At 42.8% G+C, this 21255-nt stretch overlaps 1 protein-coding gene across 1 annotated transcript; it reads right to left on the bottom strand.

The window, feature by feature from the left end:
- Positions 1-3031: 3031 nt before the first annotated feature.
- Positions 3032-20469, bottom strand: LOC139568753 (actin-related protein 2-A-like). The gene is made up of 9 exons (XM_071390806.1): positions 20311-20469; positions 18079-18189; positions 13494-13709; positions 12604-12676; positions 11692-11828; positions 11077-11226; positions 9547-9692; positions 5353-5485; positions 3032-4738 (listed from the first exon to the last, which is right to left on the bottom strand). The coding sequence occupies exons 1-9, from the start codon at positions 20356-20358 to the stop codon at positions 4568-4570; spliced, it is 1185 nt and encodes a 394-aa protein (XP_071246907.1). The 5' UTR covers positions 20359-20469; the 3' UTR covers positions 3032-4567.
- Positions 20470-21255: the final 786 nt, after the last annotated feature.

Here is a 21255-nt window from a genome sequence, read left to right as displayed (position 1 = left end):
AATATTCCAAAACATGTATCCTGTTTGCAAAAAGGCACAAGTAAAACTGCAAAAAATGTGGCAAAGAAATTAACTTCATTTCCTGAATACGTTACGTTTGCAGCAAATCCAACACAACATCATTGAGTACCACTTCATATTTTCAAGCATGGGGGTGGCTGCATCATGTTATTGGTATGCTTGAGGTGGAATAGAGCTCAACAGGCAAAATTCTAGAGGAAAACCTGGTTCACTCTGCTCTCCAACAGATACTGGGAGACAACCTTATCTTTCAGAAGGATAACCTAAAACAAGGCCAAATACAACATGTACAAAACATTAGGAAAACCTTCCTAATATTGAGTTACACCCCCTTTTGCCCTCAGAACAGCCTCAATTCGTCGGGGCATGGACTACAAGATGTTGAAAGCGTTCCACAGGGATGCTGGCCCATGTTGACTCCAACACTTCCCACAGTTGCGTCAAGTTGGCTGGATGTCCTTTGGGTGGTGCACCATTCTTGATACACACGGGAAACTCTTTGAGTGTGAAAAATCCAGCAGCGTTGCAGTTCTTGACACACTCAAACCGGTGCGCCTGGCACCTACTACCATACCCTTTCAGCGGCACGAAAATCTTTGGTCTTGCCCATTTACCCTCTGAATGGCACACACACAATCCATGTCTCAAGGTTTAAAAATCCTTCTTTAGCCTGTCTCCTCCCATCCATCTATGCTGATTGAAGTGGATTTAACAGGTGACATCAATAAGGGATCATCGCTTTCAACTGGTCAGTCTGTCATGGAGAGGTGTTCCTAATGTTTTGTACACAGTGTATACACGAGTTGCTTGCCAAAACAACATTAACTGTTCTTGAGCGGCCTAGTTACCATTTTGACTTAAATTGGACTGAAAATCTATGGCAAGACTTTAAAATGGCTGTCTAACAATGATCAACAACCAACTTCACAATGCTTGAAGAATTTTTTAAAGAATAATGGTCACATTTTGTACAATCCAAGTGTGCAAAGCTCTTAGATACTTACCCAGAAAGACTCACAGCTGTAATCGCTGCTAAGGGTGATTCTAATGTATTGACTCAGAGGTGTGAATACTTATGTAAATTAATATTTATGCTTTTCATTTAATACATTTGCACAAAGATTTCTTTTCTAATAATAATTCTTTGGCATTATGGTGTATTGTGTGTAGATTGGTGAAAAACATCTGTTTAATCCATTTTTGAATTCAGGCTGTAACAAGAAAATGTGGAATAAGGGGTATGAATACTTTCTGAAGGCACTGTACTTTCTACCAGCATGTCATGTGCAACTAGAGGGAAAGAAAACCCTCTAGACCACCTTTACTCCACACATAGAAACGCATACAAAGCTCTCCCTCGCCCTTGATTTGGCAAATCTGACCATAACTCTATCCTCCTGATTCAGGACAGTTTTGCTAGCACAGATTGGAATGTGTTCAGGTGTTCATCAGATGGCATTGAGGAGTTTACCACATCAGTCACCAGCTTCATTAATAGGTGCATCGACGACGTCGTACCCAGTGATCGTACGCAAATATCCCAACCAGAAGCCATGTATTATGGACAACATCCGCACTGAGCTAAAGGCTGGACCTGGAGACTAGTCCGCAAGCTTATGAGAAATCCTGCTACACCCTCCGACGAACCAGCAAACAGGCAAAGCATCAATATATGACTAAGATCGAATCCTACTCGAATCCTACATGGCAGGGCTTGCAAACTATCACGGATGACAAAGGGAAACTCAGCGATCTGCCCAGTGACGCGAGCCTACCCGATGAGCTAAATGCCTTATATGCTCGCGTCGAGGCAAGCAACACTGAACCATGCATAAGAGCCCCAGCTTTCCTGGACGACTGCGTGATCACACTCTCCATAGTGGATGTGAGTAAGACCTTAAAACAGGTTAACATTCACAAGGCCAGACGGATTGCCATGACGCGTACTCAAGAGCATGCGCTGACCAGCTGGCAAGTGGCTTCACTGCACATTTTCAACCTCTCCCTGACTGTCTGTAATACCAACATGTTTCAAGTAGACCACCATAGTCCCTGTGCCCAAGAACACCAAGGTAACCTGTCTAAACGACTATCGCCCCGTAGCAGTCTCATCTGTAGCCATGAAATGATTTGAAAGGCTTGTCGTGGTCCACACACACACCAACACAGTCGTGAAGAGGGCACGACAACACCTCTTCCCACTCAGGAGGCTGAAAAGATTTGAGCCCTCAGATCCTCAAAACGTTATACAGCTGCACCATTGAGAACATCTTGACTGGCTGCATCACCGCTTGGTATGGCAACTGCTTGGCATCTGACCACAAGGCACTAGAGGGTAGTGCGTACAGCCCAGTACATCACTAGGGACGAGCTCCCTGCCATCCAGGACCTCTATACCAGGCAGTGTCAGAAGGCTCTAAAAACTGGAACCAACAGGACCCTGAACAGCTTCTACCTCCAAGCCATAAGACTGCTAAATAGTTGACCAAATAATTATCCAGACTATCTGCATTGACCCTTTTTGAACTTTGTCTCATCACATATGCTGTTGCTACTGTTTATCTGTCACTTTATTCCAAGTTATATGTACATATCTACCTGAATTACCTCGTGCCCCAGCACATATAGCCACGTTGTTACTCATGTGTATTTATTATGACTTGTTTTACTATTTTCTTTCTCTTCATTGGTGGGAAGGACCTGTAACCATGTCACTGTTAGCCTACACCGGTTGTTTACGAAGCATGTGACAAATAACATTGACATAGACTCACAAAGAAGCCACTCGCATTCTTGTTCTCTGCAGCCTTCATTCTAAATATGACCACTTAGTTACACAGCATGCCCATGCATCCGTACACGTGAATGTAGCAACTCATTCTTTTGAGGCAGATGAATTCATCTGCCTTCCAAGTCGGTCTTATTTAGGATCACTGCCGACAACGACGATAATGTCACAAGTATTTATGGTGAGCCACTTGGTACATCTCAAAGACAGAGCACCACCAGGTATTTATAAATCACTTTGCTTTATTTAAAAATCAGCGGTAGGCAGTTATGCTATGAAGAAAAGAAAAACAGATACAATAACTGCACTTGGCACTGGATGACTGTTTGGATAAAAAAGAAAATGATACACATATATTGTGTAAGTGCCTCCAATACATATGAAAACCAAAAAAGGAAAACCTTAAATACCAGCTTTTATGTGGTCTCCATGTCTACTGACACCCAAATTCTTATTAATATTACAAATGTTCAACACCCCTAACAAATCCCCACCCCCAATAACCCCTGACCTAAAAAAAAAAAATGAATCTTCACTGGAGCGGAGACTAGGGAGAGCTCCTACTGGTCTCAGAATGACTGCCCCTCTACGCAGGTTACGGTTCAGTATGCCCTTAACAACTGGTCCTAGGTCTGATGCATTGTTTAGCTCACAATGGCTAAGGATAGAGATCCTAGACCTGCTGTTGAGGGCAAAATGTAACCCAGACCTTAAAAACCGAATGACTCGTGTGTCCAACAGCCATGATGAGGATGACACATCCTCACTCGTTACGAAAAAAAACACGGGAGTAATGCACTGCAAAAAAATAAAGACGTTATTTGTCCGTCTGACAAAACGAAAGGCAAAACCTCTTCTCCTCCAAAAAGAAAGCGCATCAGCAAAATGAATGTGAACACAAAACACGACTTCAAAGAAAAGGCTGAGCTGTCCTCAGTGGAATTGAATACATGGCAAATATTTAGCCATCAGTGGAATGAAATGCCTTCTTTTTTTTTTTATCGTGAGGGAAGGCCAACCTTTTCTTTTTGTCATCATCACATCCCTCTTACGACACAATGGCAACAGACTACATATGGGATTCAGACAAGTGGGCAGGTGGACCCTGTGAGAAGGAGAAACATGCCCCAAAAACCACCTGCACTCTAATCCTCCATCACCCCCTGACCTCCCCCCAACGTTAACACAACCTCCTCAAGAGGAGCAAGAAATCACCTGCTGATTAAGACTGGACAAAAGACAAAGATGGGCAGAAGGGTGGATTTAAAAAAAGAAGCTTGCCTTTGATGGAGACCCCTTGTGTACCCTGTGCCCACAACACAGGAGAATCCGACACCGCCTCTATAAATGAATCCCTAATAATAATAATAATTGACTTCATCTTGATGATCATTGGGATCGTGTTTTGAACGAATAAGTTGGGCAACATGATTGAAACTATTCCCAGGAGACGTGTTGTCAGCACCTCTTCCATCTCCTCCCACCTCCCCAACCGTCTGTCACAACATGCCCTTGGAGAGTGAGCGAGCGAATCTGGGACAGGGGGTGGTAAAAAACAGATGATCGGGTCGAGAAGAAGTGAGCTGTAGATGGATATCAAGTGGAGGACGTGAGACAAGACCAAGGCTACATCCCAAATGGCACCCTATTCCCTAGATAGTGCACTACCCTATGGGGTGTGGTCAAAAGTAGTGCATTAAGGGAATAGGGTGCCATTTCAGACTTAGCCCAGACATGTGCATCTTGGGGGGGGGGGGTTTATCTGACGGTGACCCCCAGCTTCTCCAGGACACGTATCCCCTTCTCCTGGTACTCCTCCCTCGTCAGCCAGAAGTTGTCCTTGTCCTTCATGATGTCGGCCAGCACGGCCCCGCCCAGGAACACCATGTGCTTGCGCCGAGGGGGGTCCTCGATCCGGATCTTGAATTTCTGCACACGAGCAGGAAAGGAGAGACAGAATAGAAGATAAGGAGAAGGGAAGAGTGTGAGAAGGGAAAGCATAAGAATAGGGGGAAGAGGAGAAATAAGGAAAGGGAAAGGGGCAGAGAGAGAGAAGAGTGGGAGGGAAAATGTCTGTCTTAACAACCTTAACTAAAAATAGGTGTGAAATCGTCTAATAATTACATGAACTGAACCAGCAGGCCTGGCATTGAAAATGCTGAAACGGATATTGTTGCCAAATTGAGCAATCAGTGTGTAAAGGAATGAGTGAGGAACAATGAGACATTATATTTTAATTTAGTTGTCGAGCGCATGATTTAAACATGGTCCCATGACAAAGATAGTTCACTCTGTGTTGAAGAAGCACATTGCTTGTGTTGTGTACACTAATTCAATTTAGGGCAACACCGCCTCCTGGTGGCTGATCAAATGACTGCAGTGAGAAAATGGATCGTTAAATGTCTGTTAGTAGTTGTCCATCTGTTAAAAGTCAAACATTGGACAGTAAAACCCGCACTTAAAAAACAGCAACAATAAAATATGACATGTACTTAAAGCATGCTACTTCGAAGATATAAATGGCGTTGTGTGTGTGCCCTCACCGAGAGCTTATCCACGTCTCCCTTCAGCACGCGCTCCAGGTAGAGCTGCTTGAGCTCACGCTCCAGTCGAGAGGGAAGGCCGGGGTACATGGTGGAGCCCCCTGACAGCACTATGTGTTTGTAGAACTCAGACCTGTGGAGAGAAGGAGAAGACGTTTAGGGAGGAGTGAAGACCTGGACGAAGGAAGAGGAATAACTTAAGGTGAATACAAATGGCGACATGGAGGAAAAAGATAACATTTTGCCACAATGTGTTTGTAGAATTCAGCCCTGAAGAGAGAAAGTGAGGATGTTTACAGAAGAGAAAAAGGGGATGTATAGAATATTAGACAAAAAAAATGACAATATGGAGAAACATTGATAATCTAGGACTGACCCCATTTAGTCGACCAACAGCCAATCGACCAGTCAACTGAGATTTCTTTAGTTGAGCAGTAGCAAAAAAAACTGTCTTAGACATGCATTACTGAAATTGTGTATTACATAAGAACAATGGTGCAACACTAATAAAAATACAATTTTATAACAAATGCGCTCTCTCGTTGGATAGTGGTCACTGTCTGCTGTTCTGAAACATCAGTGCGCTGTTGAATTGACGCCTTTTCCTAGACCATGATGCTATGTGTGTCAAAGCAAAGTTGACCAGCATATTGGTGTTTAGAACAATGCGGTGGAGGCAGCAGCGGAGTTAGGAGACAAGAAAACAGCCCTTGCATTAATTGTCTAAGAAAAGTGAGGAGAGAGGAAACCAACTTAATTTGGTCTATGATCAACAACCTAACTGTTAAATGTGTCTGGCTTTATACATCATCCATATACAGTACCAGTCAAAAGTTTGGACACCTACTCAAAGGTTTTTTTTTGTGTGTGACTATTTTCTATGTTGTAGAATAATAGAGAAGACATCAAAACTATGAAATAACACATATGGAATCATGTAGTAACCAAAAAAATAAATAAAAGTGTTAATCAAATCAAAATATATTTTTGATATTCTTCAAAGTAGCCACCCTTTGCCTTGATGACAGCTTTGCACACTCCTTGCATTCTCTCAAGCTTCACGAGGAATGCTTTTCCAACAGTCTTGAAAGAGTTCCCACATATGCTGAGCACTTTTTGGCTGCTTTTCCTTCACTCTGCAGTCCAACTCATTCCAAACCATCTCAATTGGGTTGAGGTCGGGTGATTGTGGAGACCAGGTCATCTGATGCAGCACTCCATCACATCAGGACAGATTTCCACTGGTCTAATGTCCATTGCTGGTGTTTTGGCCCAAGCAAGTCTCTTCTTCGTAGTGGTTTCTTTGCAGCAATTCGACCATGAAGGTCTGATTCACAAAGTCTCCTCTGAACCGTTTGTTGAAATGTGTCTGTTACTTGAACTCAGAAATTGCAGCCCAAATAAATGCTTCAAAGACTGGTAACTCTAATGAACTTATCCTCTGCAGCAGAGGTAACTCTGGGTCTTCCTTTCCTGTGGTGGTCCTCATGAGAGCCAGTTTCATCATAGCGCTTGATGGTTTTTGCGACTGCACTTGAAGAAATGTTCAAAGTTCTTGACATTTTCCGGGATTGACTGACCTTCATGTCTAAAAGTAATGATGGTGGCTACTTTGAAGAACCTAAAATATATTTGGATTTGTTTAACACTTTTTTGGTTCCATATGTGTTATTTCATTGTTTTGATGTCTTCACTATTATTCTACAATGTAGAAAATAGTCAAAATAAAGAAAAACCCTTGAATGAGTAGGTGTTTCCAAACTTTTGACTGGAACTGTATATCTACAGAAACACAGATTCTACTTCTGTTGCCTGTTTGAGTGTTTGTTTAATAGCCTACTGATTCCGTGAGTACCAAGCCTCACACAACCATGTTAATAAACAATTTCAAATCTTTGCTATGCTGTAAAGGCCTTACACTTTTTAAATTTAGTGTCGTTTACACCTTCCCAAATTGTCAGAAAATAGTAGATTTATAACCCTCCATTTTCCTTGATCCCCTTATTGTTCTTTTTTATTATGAACATCATAATAATATGTCATTATCATAAGTAGGCTTACTATAGCAGACTTGTATAGCCATCATCGAGCTGTAGGCCAAAGAGCACATCCTGTTTCGTCTTAATACCATAACTTACTTAGGTTTATATTTCAATACTTATATAGGCTACCGTATCAATCAATCATTTATTAGTTCATGTCATCACACAGCATACAAGTCATTCAGGATTTGAAAAGCAATCAAGCATTTTAGTTAAAATACAATAAAGCGAATATTGAATAATTAGCATAAAGATAAATAGGCCTAAACCGTTCCATTTGGGAATTGCATTAATGAATGAATGCTACTGTTTAGTCTTTGCTGTAATAAAGGCTTTACAATTAAAAATGTTACAACAGCATCTCTGGTCCGCTTATAATTTATTTAGTGTTGTTTATATTGTTCCAAACGGTTAGAACAATTATAACCTAACAGTACCTGTTTGGCACACATCATATGCACCCAGCACTTCCTCCTTAACTTATTTTTCTTGATCTCCAGTATTTTCCACAACTAGTCAAATTTATTCCACATATCCAACTTCCCCTTTACCTCCTGAGCAACCAGCAAACATTCCACTGTTTCGAGTTTATTTGTCATGTCCTCTGCATCCATTTTGCTGTCACGTTTCAGAGTTTGTTAGAACCAATTTATTGATGCGATTATGATATGCTATAGGGCAGGCCTTATTGGTCACGTGCATGAGACGCATACATGTGTCACGTAACGAGAGCAAGGGTTGAGGGAATAGGGAATTTTTAGCAATGGGTGCTAGTCACTCGCTGTCGTTTTTTTATTTTTTATTCTTCTTAGGGATATCCTTTTTATTTTCAATTTTCACCTACATGACAAATCTAACTGCCTGTAGCTCAGGCCCTGATGCAAGGATATGCATATTCTTGGTACCATTTGAAAGGAAACACTTTGAAGTTTGTGGAAATGTGAATTGAATGTAGGAGAATAACACAATAGATCTGGTATAAGAAAATACTAAAGAGGGAAAAAAACTGTATTTTTCTACCACCATCTTTGAAATGCAAGAGAAAGGTCATAGTTCTAGCCATCACTCTGGTTGTAATTCCGATAGTGTCCACAAGATGGCAGGAGTGTACGTGCAAAGTTTCAGATGGATTACTTGAAGAATGACTGACCTACAAGACTTTTAGTGTGAAGTCCCCAGGCCCATTTGGGCAAATCGTGAAGGAGACATTTGCATTCATATTCCATTTTTCTGCAAGAATATCGTCAAATCTGTATACTTGGACTTTGATTTAGCTTACCAAGTACTAATAGCCAGATTATAAGTTCAACATTTGCAAAAAACAGTTTTCATAACTCTGAATATCCTTATAATTTTTGTCCAAAATAAAAAGGCATGCTGTCGTACAAGGTTAGTAGCTACATTTTACGACATATACATGGTTTCCAGATAACCAATGAGCTGGGCTTTACGGGGGTTTCTAGCTAGCTATGTTTGACTCCGATTGGTGCTTATTTGACAAAGATAGTCGTTCAAATGATGGCCACCCGCGTCATCGGCGCGCCATGAAGGCGTCACTCTCTGACCAAATATGGTGTCCTATAGGATATACTACACCCCTAATGAAATAGTGAAGTCTTGTTACCTTCTAGGATCTCTGAGGAATAGATACAAATGTGATTTGACTTGTTGAAACAACGTTTAGGGTGACATTTTCACAGATTCCTTTCTTTGCAAATTCAACAAGTGGAAATACAAAATCGATTGTGCATACTATATGGACCTTTTTAGGATATGAAAAAGGATTTTATCAAACAAAACGACACTTCATGTTGGATGATAAATCAGAGCAAGATTTCAGAATGTAAGTACACATTTCACCTTCAGAGGTGAATTTATCAAACCTATCGCGGTGGGGAAAAAAAATTGTTGTTAGGAGCTCTCAAACAATAGCATGGCATTTTTTCGAAAGCTACTGTAAATTGGACAGTGCAGTTATTTTAACAAGAATTCAAGCTTTCAGCCGATATAAGACATTTATATGTACCGACATTTGTTGTTTCTATAAAATCCACTCAATGACTAGAATGTTAACTAATGAAATGGCAAAGTGAACGAGGGTTGGAAATTACTAGGTCACTAGTAAGTAGGGGGGAGTCGGTCGTGGAGTTACCTGGTGTCGATGTCTGCTGCATTGATGGTGTTGAAGAGGAGCTCTGCCACCCCGACTCCCTCCACGTTGATGAGGTGGGGCTGGAACAGAGCCTCAGGGGCTTCGAACCGCTCCCCTCCCACCTTGATCATCCTGCCGTCGGGGAGCTGGGGACACAGAAAGGGGAACAACATTCACACATCGGAAAGCATTTCATTGACATTAAGACAGGACTGATGGCTTTCTTCTGCTAGAACACCGCTAGGGAAATCTGAAGGCAATGCTAGGCTAGAGATGGACAATAGACAATGTTTGGAACTGGCAACGTTTAAGTAAGAGTCGCTCTCCCTCTGGTCAGATGGAGCCGGCTGACATACAGTAGGCCTTTTACAGAGCGTGGTGGAACATTATGTGGGAGGGAGCATAAAGGGCCCATTGACGGCTCCAGTCTGGAGTCCAGAGGAGGAAACAGACACCAGGTCAGCACGTGGCGTGGGAGTCTGGGTCGTACAGGAAATGATGTCACGCCCATGGATGGGGGGGGGGGTCATTTCTTCAACACTACAGTAGTGCTTTTGTTCCATCCTCTGTCCTCCGCCTCTCCTTCTCTCTCCAGGATTTGGGCAGGGAAACAAGGAGGTGCGCCGCCGCCCGCCACACATAAAAAATTCCATCCACTCCCTCTTTACATCACAGGGACTCGCGGCACGTGGTTTTCGGCACGTGGTTGACTTGACTAAGTAACCTGGGGGTATCCAGAGCTTGGTTCAAGAACTCCTCCCACACTAAATATGGCTTCTAATGCTCAAAAATTATAACCTGATCATCTGCATGATACATTATGTCCACAAGGAGGCAGTGTTACCATATAGCCAGGCCTCAAATACAGATGAATCCTATTATTCTTGGTGTAGGATGGTGTTACCCTTACCATGCAAGACTTTAATAAGTACAATTTGGTGCAGTGTTGGGGGAAATGCGTTATTAAAAAAGTAATGCATTACATAATCAGATTACTTTTATAAGTAACTAGTAGCTTTTTCAAATTGGGTAATATTATTACAGTTACACTGTCACACAACGTGTGCGTTACTTTCAGAATCATCCCTCTACCGGGCGCGTTTCCCATGATCCGATCTCAAATTGTTTCATTTAATTCTCGAGCGAGCAGAGAAAGGCTGTTTGGAGAAATGTCATGGCAGCTGCTGTCCATAGAAATATATAGAGGGTGCAACTCTGATATTTTCCATTGATCACTTCTGTGATGGGGAAGCCTCTAGGCTTTTCTGTCTAGTGACAAATGTGCCTTCTATACATCTCTATGTACTGGCGGTAATATTATAACATAAAGCATTACTTTTGTTAAATGTAACTAGTAATATGACTTTAAGTAACTAGTCCCAACGCTGATCTGGTGTGCTGTTTAGATGACAAATCAGGGTTGGGCTCAGAATGGCCAAAAACAGAAAATACTTCGAAACAGTTGTACAATAAGAAATGAAAGTGTAGGACTCGACCAGGATGATGACCGTGTAGGACTATGTTACTGACCGTGTAGGACTCAACCAGCACGGTGGTCTCCAGCGCCAGCTTCTGCTCCTGCTCGATGTTGTAGCCCACGTAGCACAGCTTCTCCTTCATCATGCGCACCGTCTCAAAGTCCGCCGAGTGGTTGAAGGCGTAGCCCCTCAGCAACAGCAACTGGATGATGGATAAAGGTCAGAGGTAAGGCATGCGTTTGGTTGGTTTGCAGAGATCTCATAGTTGTAAAGGACTGCGAAACTAATTGAAAAAGACTCCAAATACTCTTTAAAATAGTCACCTTTCCTAATCACAAATCTTAACACGAAATAATGAACAGGTGTGGTTTAGAGTCGACTGCTTTCCACTAGCAAGTCAGACATACTCATGAAGGAAATAAGGTTATCCAAGGCCCTGTCCAGCAATCAACCCCTAGTTAGTTCCCCCTAGGCTCGTGTAGATTTCATAGAATTAGGCTAGATAGTTATAAATATATATGGTGGAAGCACTAATGGGCAAGGTGCAATATCCATCATAATGCCTTATTCAGTCTTCTCACATGTACACATGCCTAGGGGCTAGGAGTTGTTTCTGGACAGGACATTCTAAGACGGCCCGAGTCACGCGTGGGGAACGAGGGTGTACCTTGATGAGGTAGCGCGTGATGTCCCGTCCTGCAATGTCCAGGCGTCGGGTCAGGTGGGGCAGGGAGAAGCCTTCGTACACGGGGCAGATGTGGGTGACGCCATCACCAGAGTCCACCACCACGCCAGTCAGGAGACCTAAAAAAAAAAAACACAGCAGTGCCAACAGATTAGGGCCAGTGAGAAAACACATCCACCGTTTCCCAAAGCCCATATCAACATTATAGACCATTTCTGTCATTACTCGTTTGAAACGGAAAGCTTTTTATTAATTGTTATTACCGATTTCTTGGTGTCAACGAGTTTTCCGTCAGAATTACATTGGTTCAATATAAAAAAAAATGCACGGGCCAATGAAAGGCCTACGTCCTACAAATGACAGTCTAGTATAGAACAAAGTACACAGCTACATACTCAACGTGGCGCGCTACTGCATATTCAACTCTCGTCCTGCTACTGAAAGGGTCACACATTAGCACAGCCTGTGTTTCATCCCTCATTCCACAGCTGTGTTTATTTTTTCCAGAGAAAGACCGATGTTACAAACAAGCAGTACAGCACAAATGGAAGCACTTTATTTTATGAAACTAGGTATTTACTACTGTAGAAAAATGATGGGGCATCAATGGGTTTGTGTAACTACTAACTAATAAACATTTTAAAATATAAAGTAAATATCTGGTACTTTCTGTACCGGAAAATAAAGTTTAAGCCCCAAATAATTGTTGCTACCATGGTAGAAACGTAGCAAAAGCTAATTACCGGGTATAACCTCCTACATTCCTCCATGTGTTCTGAAAGGTACTTCAACTTGCAATTCGTTGGAGTGAAATCTCAGGTACCCAGTGCTCTTCACTGGTTTTGGGTGTCCTACCTTCCTTCTAGTTGCCTCATTTTGCTTTAAAGAACCTACCTTGAGCATAGAGTGTGAGCACAGCTTGGATGGCTATGTAAACCCCAGAGAACTGGTACGTCTCAAACATCACCTAGGAAAGAGGTAGGGAGTGCGAGAGTATGTCACTGGAATATGTAGTTACTGCATAAAGTTCAACAGCAACTTAGCATCTTGCTAATACAAATTATCTTTGTTTTTGCATTTTGCACTGCTAGGAAAACCACAACAAATCTAACCTCAACTTCCACTCACAAGGAATAGACCTCCATGTTCATAAACCTCCATTTGGAAAGGGTGAAAAGAACTTACCCTCAAAGCACTTATGCATGACTGGCCACCCCACAGAGGACAGCCTGACTCAATAACAGTGGCTCTGACAGACTCCCACTGAGGAGCTGTCGCCAGGCAGCAGACCTAGGTTCAAATACCATTTCAAATCTTTCAGATACTTTAGCCGTGGTTGATTGACCTTGCCTGGCACAATGGAAACAATGGATTAGTACCAAAAGTGCAATGTCCACCCATGTGAAACTCCAGACAGGCTCAATCAAACTATAAAAGTGTTTGAAAGAGTTCAAATACTTGCCGAACCCAGGTCTGCCAGGCAGCGCTGCTGCCTTAGTCACAATGACTGGCAAGTTGCAACTCCAAGATGAACCTCCGTAGCGGGAGTGCTACTGCCTCCTCAGCACAGAGCATCACTGTTATGACTGATGATTCATTTAAGATCTACAATGGAACCGTATAAAAGGCCTTACAGGAAATCTCCTCCAGCCGTTCCCGGGTACACTCCAGAATACACACTTTCAAAAACTAAAGCATGTTAATGAAATCGTCCTCTGACAACGGATTTAGTAGTCGTGGGTTAACAAAAATAAACACTTAAAAAAAAAAAAATGTATACGCACCTCAATGATCTTCTCGCGGTTCTTGGTTGGGTTCATGGGCGGCTCGGTGAGCAGGATCTTGCAGTTGCGCGAGTCGACGTTGAGCTTCTCGGGACCAAAGGTGTAGTCCCACAGGTGCTTCATGTCGTCCCAGTTCCTCACGATGCCGTTCTCCATGGGGTAGTTCACCTCCAGCATGGAGCGCAGCTCGCTCGCCTCATCCCCCACCATCAGGTCCTAGGGAGGGAGGGGATAAAGAGCAGAGTTTCAGACTTGTGCTAAAACCAGGGCGTGACTTTTTAAAGTGAACCCGCCCTTTCAGGAACCCCAATAGTGCAGTAGCCACTGAATATCACTGCATAGAAACGATGCAGTGACCTCCACCCAAGACATTGACGTACCACAGCAACAAACCGACCGTCAGTGCCGACTGACCACAGTTATAAAACAACAAAAATAATGCTGGATAGCTCTGGGTACGAAGGTAACAATGTCACAAAAGGACATCCACCATCGTAAAACACTCTACAGCACAAACGTAAAGAACTTCCCCAAAAAAAGGACATTTGCATGCCACAATAAACAAGTCAAACATCACTTATTGTAGTTGTAGTCAACATCTAGTCATTCTGCGGGCACGCTGCTTTTAGTGAGCTGACGATACGTTCAGCCCTGCTCCAGAGAGCAGGCGGTAGAGAAGGCAACATTAGATAGAGATTCCAGCCATACAGTCAGAGCACACTGTTAGTAGAGCGGGAAACCATCTGGTTAATTGGCATGCAGATCCTATTGAAAATGTCTAGAACCTATAGTATAGGCAAACTCAGAATAGGCCTGACTGTCTACCGCCAAACAAACAGGTCACTCATATTGGCAGAGAACTGCACGGGCAAACTAATGCTCAATGTGGTCTTTTTTTTTTTTTTTATGCTATGAGGAGGCGGCTTGCAAGTTTATTTTAACACGAGACGCTAGAGCAGACATGTTCCCCTTCTCATGATTTCCCCTCCAAAACGTATCTGATGATATCTCTACTATTGATATCACAGTTTCCTTCTGCAATGTCTGTCAGTGTGTTCAGACCACTGTATTTAACATTTTTACAAAAAAATAATTAAACAAGGGGTAATACAGTTTGTAAGGTTAGCCGAAACATCCATTTCATCACAGAAAACCAGGGAAGGAGTAGTAAGGGGGGAATGAGGAAGCGATGCCAAACAACTGACAGATAGAAAAAAGGACCACTCTTGTCGGAGAGATGACGAGCGCAGCCATTTCACTGTCCGAGCAGATTGCAGGGACCCATGAAACTGCAAACATACACACTTACCATCTTTCTGTTATCCTACCTCAACAGGAGAGAAGGAGGAGAGGTGGGAGGAAGAGAGGGATGAAGCAGAGGGTCAGAAGATCGAGAGAAGAGAGAGAGGTCAGAGGAGCCAAGGTCAGAGGTGAATCAGTGCGTGTCCTACAAAAACCGTGGCCTACGCCCACCCATCCTCTCATAACGCTGCAATGTTATCAAGAGGAAATGTTCATGTGTAACGCCCTGATAGCAAGACAAGGTGCGACATCTAGGCCAAATCAACAAATCATGGCCAGCGTCCCAAATGACACCATATTCCCTATGCAGTGCACCACTTTTGATCAGGGCCCATAGGGTTAAAAGTAGTGTACAATGTAGGGGAATAGGGTGCTATTTGGGACTTAACCAGCCATGGTAAATATCGGGGACCAGTGTGTTGGATATCCGGAGGACACTAAATGGAGGAAATACTTTTTTTTAAACTCACAAATACTGTGAGAAACTAAACTCAAAGGGCTGGATTCCCCAAACACAGATTAAGGCTAGTCCTGGACTAAAGCATGGTCAATTAAGAATCTCCATTGAAATAGCTTCCTTGTCCAGGATGTGTGTCAGGAAAATTGCGGCAACAGGTTCACAGTGGAGGGAATAAGCAAAATGTAACCTAACATAAAGTAGTGTAAATCAAGAAATGTGCACCATTCTCCAGGTAGGTCTACATGTTCTGAAAAACTTAGAACCATAGTCTGCTCCACAAGGCATTGCAGCCATTTCAGAACTTCCCCAAATCTCCACAAAAAAGACAAATGTCAGTCATGTGGGCTACGAAGTAGTTAGCCTAGCGGTTAAGAGTGTTGGGCCAGTAACAAAAAGGTCGCTGGTTCGAATCCCTGAGGTATAAAAAAATAAAACTGCAGTTCGGCCCTTGAGCAAGGCAGTTAACCTCACCGATGACGTCGATTAAGGCAGCCCCCCACACCTCTTCAAATTGTGCAACTGACTAGGTATCCCCTTTCCCCAGATGACAGGTACACATTTTTGTTATTTCACCTTTACTTAACCAGGTAGGCTAGCTGAGAACAAGTTCTCATTTGCAACTGCGTCCTGGCCAAGATAAAGCAATTCGACACATACAACAGAGTTACACATGGAATAAACAAACATACAATCAATAATCAATAATACAGTAGAAAAGTCTATATACAGCATGTGCAAATGAGGTAGGATAAGGGAGGTAAGGCAATAAATAGGCCATGGTGGCGAAGTAATTACAATGTAGCAATTAAACACTGGAATGGTAGAATGTGCAGAAGATGAATGTGCAAGTAGAGATACTGGGGTGCAAAGGAGCAAGATAAATAAATAAATACAGTATGGGGATGAGGTAGGTAGATAGATGGGCTATTTACAGATGGGCTATGTGCAGGTGCAGTGATCTGTGAGCTGCTCTGACAGCTGGTGCTTAAACCTAGTGAGGGAGATATGAGTCTCCAGCTTCAATGATTTTTGAAATTCAATCCAGTCATTGGCAGCAGTGAACTGGAAGGAAAGGAAGAACTGGCTTTGGGGGTGACCAGTGAAATATACCTGCTGGAGCGCGTGCTACGGGTGGGTGCTGCTATGGTGACCAGGGAGCTGAGATAAGGTGGTGCTTTACCTAGCAGAGACTTGTAGATGACCTGGAGCCAGTGGGTTTGGCAACGAGTATGAAGCGAGGGCCAGCCAACGAGAGCATACAGGTCGCAGTGGTGGGTGGTATATAGGGCTTTGGTGACAAAACGGATGGCACTGTGATAGACTGCATCCAATTTGTTGAATAGAGTGTATTTTGTAAATGACATCTCCGAAGTCGAGGATCGGTAGGATGGTCAGTTTTACGAGGGTATGTTTGGCAGCATGAGTGAAGGATGCTTTGTTGCGAAATAGGAAGCTGATTCTAGATTTAATTTTGGATTGAAGATGTTTAATGTGAGTCTGGAAGGAGAGTTTACAGTCTAACCAGACACCTAGGTATTTGTAGTTGTCCACATATTCTAAGTCAGAACCGTCCAGAGTAGTGATGCTGGACGTGCGGGCAGTGATCGGTTGAAGAGCATGCATTTAGTTTTACTTGCATTTAAGAGCAGTTGGAGGCCACGGAAGGAGAGTTGTATGGCATTGAAGCTCGTCTGGAGGGTAGTTAACACAGTGTCCAAAGAAGGGCCAGAGGTATACAGAATGGTGTCGTCTGCGTAGGTGCATTGAATGAATCGCCAGCAGCAAGAGCAACATCATTGATGTATACAGAGAAGAGAGTCGGGCCGAGAATTGAACCCTGTGGCACCCCCATAGAGACTGCCAGAGGTCCGGACAACAGGCCCTCCAATTTGACACACTGAACTCTATCAGAAAAGTAGTTGGTGAACCAGACGAGGCAATCATTTGAGAAACCAAAGCTGTTGAGTCTGCCAATAAGAATGTTGTGATCGACCTGGCTAAGGCTTTCGACTCTGTCAATGAATACGGCTGCACAGTAAATGTCTCTTATCGATGGCGGTTATTATATCGTTTAGGACCTTGAGCGTGGCTGAGGTGCACCCATGACCAGCTCTGAAACCAGATTGCATAGCGGAGAAGGTACAGCGGGATTCGAAATGGTCGGTAATCTGTTTGTTAACTTGGCTTTCGAAGACCTTAGAAAGGCAGGTTAGAATAGATATAGGTCTGTAGCAGTTTGGGTCTAGAGTGTCTCGGCAGCTTTCCAATCTGTGGGAATCTCAGACGATACGAAAGAGAGGTTGAACATGCTAGTAATTGGGGTTGCAACAATTTTGGCAGATAATTTTAGAAAGAGAGGGTCCAGATTGTCTAGCCCGGCTGATTTGTAGGAGTCCAGATTTTGCAGCTCTTTCAGAACATCAGCTATCTGGATTTGGGTGAAGGAAAAAAGGGGGAGGCTTGGGCAAGTTGCTGTGGGGGGTGGAGGACTGTTGATCGGGGTAGGGGTAGCCAGGTGGAAAGCATGGCCAGCCGTAGAAAAATGCTTATTGAAATTCTCAATTATAGTGGATTTATCAGTGACTGTATGTGTGACAAAACAGGACCCATTTTACAATGAATTCTGTATTACACTCAACACACATTCTAAAACCAATTTCAAACAGAATTCACAGTATGTTACCTGTTAAAAAAATAATGCAATGTTTATATGACCCCCTTCAAAAACAGGTTATTACTACTTTCTTGAGTAAATACTAATGAATACATATTTTTGTCTAGATATCATTTAAACACTTCTGTGGAGTAAACGAGTGAGGTTACCTTGATCTCAATGTTTCCCACTTTAGCTGTGGAGCGAATGATTGGCCTGCCAACCAACGCAGGGAAAATGTGCTCTGGGAAGTTGGAGCCTGCATAGCCGCACTTCACAAACTAGGATTAAAGGGAGAGACAAAGGCAGGGTCAGTGACAAACATCATTTTTTGCAAGTTGGTAAATAACATAGGACATAAATACATTTTCATAGCACACAGAATGACAAAAAAATTAATCGAGATCAATAATAAGCCTATAGCCAAATACTAGAAATCAGATCAAAGCATTTAGCACAGACTACATTAAAATAAAACCTTTTAGTCCAATAACGCTGACATAACTTAGCCCAATCGATAATGCAGTAATGCACTTCACTTGTCTTGTCCATTAGCCAGAAGTTAGAGCCTTCTCTACTTTCTCTGAGTCACATGGTGCCGTTTGAGTTGCCCCTAGGTACAGATTCAGGATCAGCTTGCCCTCCCCAAATCCTAACCATTAGTGAGGGAAATGCAAAACTGACAAAAGACCAGCACCAGCAACTCCACCCTGCTTTGTTTGTGAACACTCTCAGAGGGGTTACAGAGAAAGTTACAGTATTGGTAGTGTTATCCTCCCACAATCACTACCTGACTTGCCTGACCTGCAGCATACTTAGGAAGTTACGTAGGGAACCTACGCAGGGAATTTCATTCAAACCTGTTAGGTTGTACTAGGCGTTTGCTTCAAGGAATAGCCTAGCGCGTGAATCAATACAAGCACTTCTCCATGTATGTTTAAAAATCCTTTGGGCTTTCTTTAGGCCTACATAATGATTAATGACATAATCTTCCTTCTTTCACCTACGTTACATTACATAAATGACCTCATTCTCAACCTTCCGGTAAGAAGAATAAAATAAGTGTATGACATGCATATTCAAGTAGACATGACATCATCAGCTCAGACAGGAAGGGGTAACTCAAAGACAAGAATAAAGACAGACGGTAGGCTACAGTGTACAGCGTGTCCCATTTACACTCTCCAAGCTATGAATAGCTATCAGGCTGTTTTATTCGCAGTGTGAACAAACGCTGTAAGCAGCATAGTTTCTTTGCGGTAGGTAGCTGGAGAGAGACAAGTCAGCTAACCACTGAATGGAACACGGCCCAAAAAAATATTTTAAAAAGACAGATGAAAGAATAGTCTGGATAAATACTAAGGTAAAATAGTGAAAACAGCATAAATTAATTGTAATTTGTCAATTTCAACCAGATGACTGGTGTTTACAAAACATATTTTACAAGAGAGTTGCAATTGATCTGATAACGCCTTACATGGAAGAATGGTTTCTGACTTCCTCACTGTACAAGAATGAGGCATGCGCATTATCTACTGCTCGAGACAAGTTAAGTTGGTTAACTTGTTCAACAGTTGGTAACAATACTTTGATTGTGATACTTGTTTGTTGGTGCCTGGTTTAGTAAAACCATATGCGCAAATCCTCATCCAATTACGCAACAATGTAGCAGTGTAAAATACTTGCTACAAGTTCAAAGAGGTTTCGGTGAGGGCTGGGCTACAGATGCTGGATCTTCATTCTTTGTGAACACCAAACAGTATCTAAAAATGTGGAGTTACTGAATAAAACGCAATAGATCACGTATTTTCCTTGCCCAATTCGTTGCAATTAACAATGACGCTGGCAAGTTCTTACAGAGAGCTCTCGTTAGTTTGAGTTATCAAATTGAAGCAAGGGGTGGAAATGTAGGGTAATGATGTCTGATGAATACATATTTGATATAGTTAAATGTGGCAGAACACGAGATTTAAGTGATCTCTGGAGCATGCTATAAAACAATAAAACTGCGATTTGTACATTTGAAGGCTAGCTATTGAGTTTGCTGGCCAGCAACCTAACTAGCTCTAGACGATTCGAGTTCGCAATGTCAGCACGAGCAGCCGACAGCAGCGATAACACTATTTATGGCTACTCCCACTGATTCACGAATTCTAGTCAACAATCGGTACTCTAAACATTCCACCGACCGGTGTGAACCTTGCCACCTCTAATTGACAGATGCACCAACCTCAATGAATGCATAACTAATTGACAAACTGACAGACCGTGGCTACACAAGCTAGCAATGAAGCGAGCTACTTCCTGTTCCTCCCCATCTCATCTCCTCTGCCAAATTGCACAGCACAAAAGCCGGAACCCTCATAATTTGACGATAGAACACGGTCTGTTTGTAAACTTACCCCGGTCCCATTGTCGCAAACCACCACTTTCCTTCCCTGGCTGTCCATTTTTTCGGAATACAGAAACCAGCAACCCTCCCTGGCACAACTTTCTTCGGCAAGGCGGAAAACACCACCCCGGCTCTAGCAAAGGGCTTTTTCCGGAATGTGTGACACATGCCCATATTACACACACACCTATCAGGGTAGAGATAGCTAAGAAATTCAGCCAATTACGTATGGCAACGCCTTTCCATATACGTTTCTATTCGACAATCCCCCTGATTGACGGTGTTGTGTCAATCAGAATTTCGAAATATCCATAATGCAAGCTTTATCAATGCATTTAGGTGGTGGCCTGGTGGGCCAACGCCGAAAACAGTGAAGTTGATCGATCTAAGTCGAGGGAAGAGCATCTGTTTGTTTTTTTATATGACAATGAAATATTCTAATGATTACTGTAAAATTTGTTGGCACCTTCAATTCTTGCACATTTTCTCAGAATAAGTATATTTCAACCATAGAAAATGATAGAGGCCTCTAGTGGCCAACTTCATTAGCTGATCCGTCCTGGTGACACTGTTGGAGTCATGTCCAACCGGGTCATGAGGGACCCGAGAATGGCGCTGCAATGGATAGCTGCCGTTTTATGGGCTCCTGACCAATTCTGCTATTTAGTGTTGTTGTTTTTTCATTGATCATAATGTTTCCGCCATCGTTTCTTATGACTGAAACGAGCTTCTGGACATCAGAACAGCAATCACTAACCTCGATTTGGATGAAGATTTCTACTTCAACGAGTCAGAGACGCAGGACATACTGCTCAACCGAACCAGGCACTAATCCCAGAGACTTGTAAAAGAAAAAAACAGAGCAAGAGAGACCAACGTGCAGGCACCCTGACAAAAATCTGTCAGCGAGTACATAAACCGCCTCTACCCTCCATTATATTGGCGAATGCACAAT

The sequence above is a fragment of the Salvelinus alpinus genome, chromosome 2 (assembly GCF_045679555.1).
Source record: "Salvelinus alpinus chromosome 2, SLU_Salpinus.1, whole genome shotgun sequence".
Taxonomy (NCBI): domain Eukaryota; kingdom Metazoa; phylum Chordata; class Actinopteri; order Salmoniformes; family Salmonidae; genus Salvelinus; species Salvelinus alpinus.
Note: the sequence above shows the minus strand (reverse complement) of the source record. Positions and strands in the feature narration are given on the sequence as shown.

Excerpts from the sequence above, each read along its gene's own strand:
- LOC139568753 (XM_071390806.1), bottom strand. The coding sequence starts at position 20,358 with ATGGACAGCCAGGGAAGGAAAGTGGTGGTTTGCGACAATGGGACCGGG. Across the intron at positions 12,677-13,493 it reads ACCGCGAGAAGATCATTGAG|GTGATGTTTGAGACGTACCA; the intron begins GTGCGTATACAT and ends CCTCTTTCCTAG. Across the intron at positions 9,693-11,076 it reads TGCTGGTTGAGTCCTACACG|CTCCCCGACGGCAGGATGAT; the intron begins GTCAGTAACATA and ends CTGTGTCCCCAG.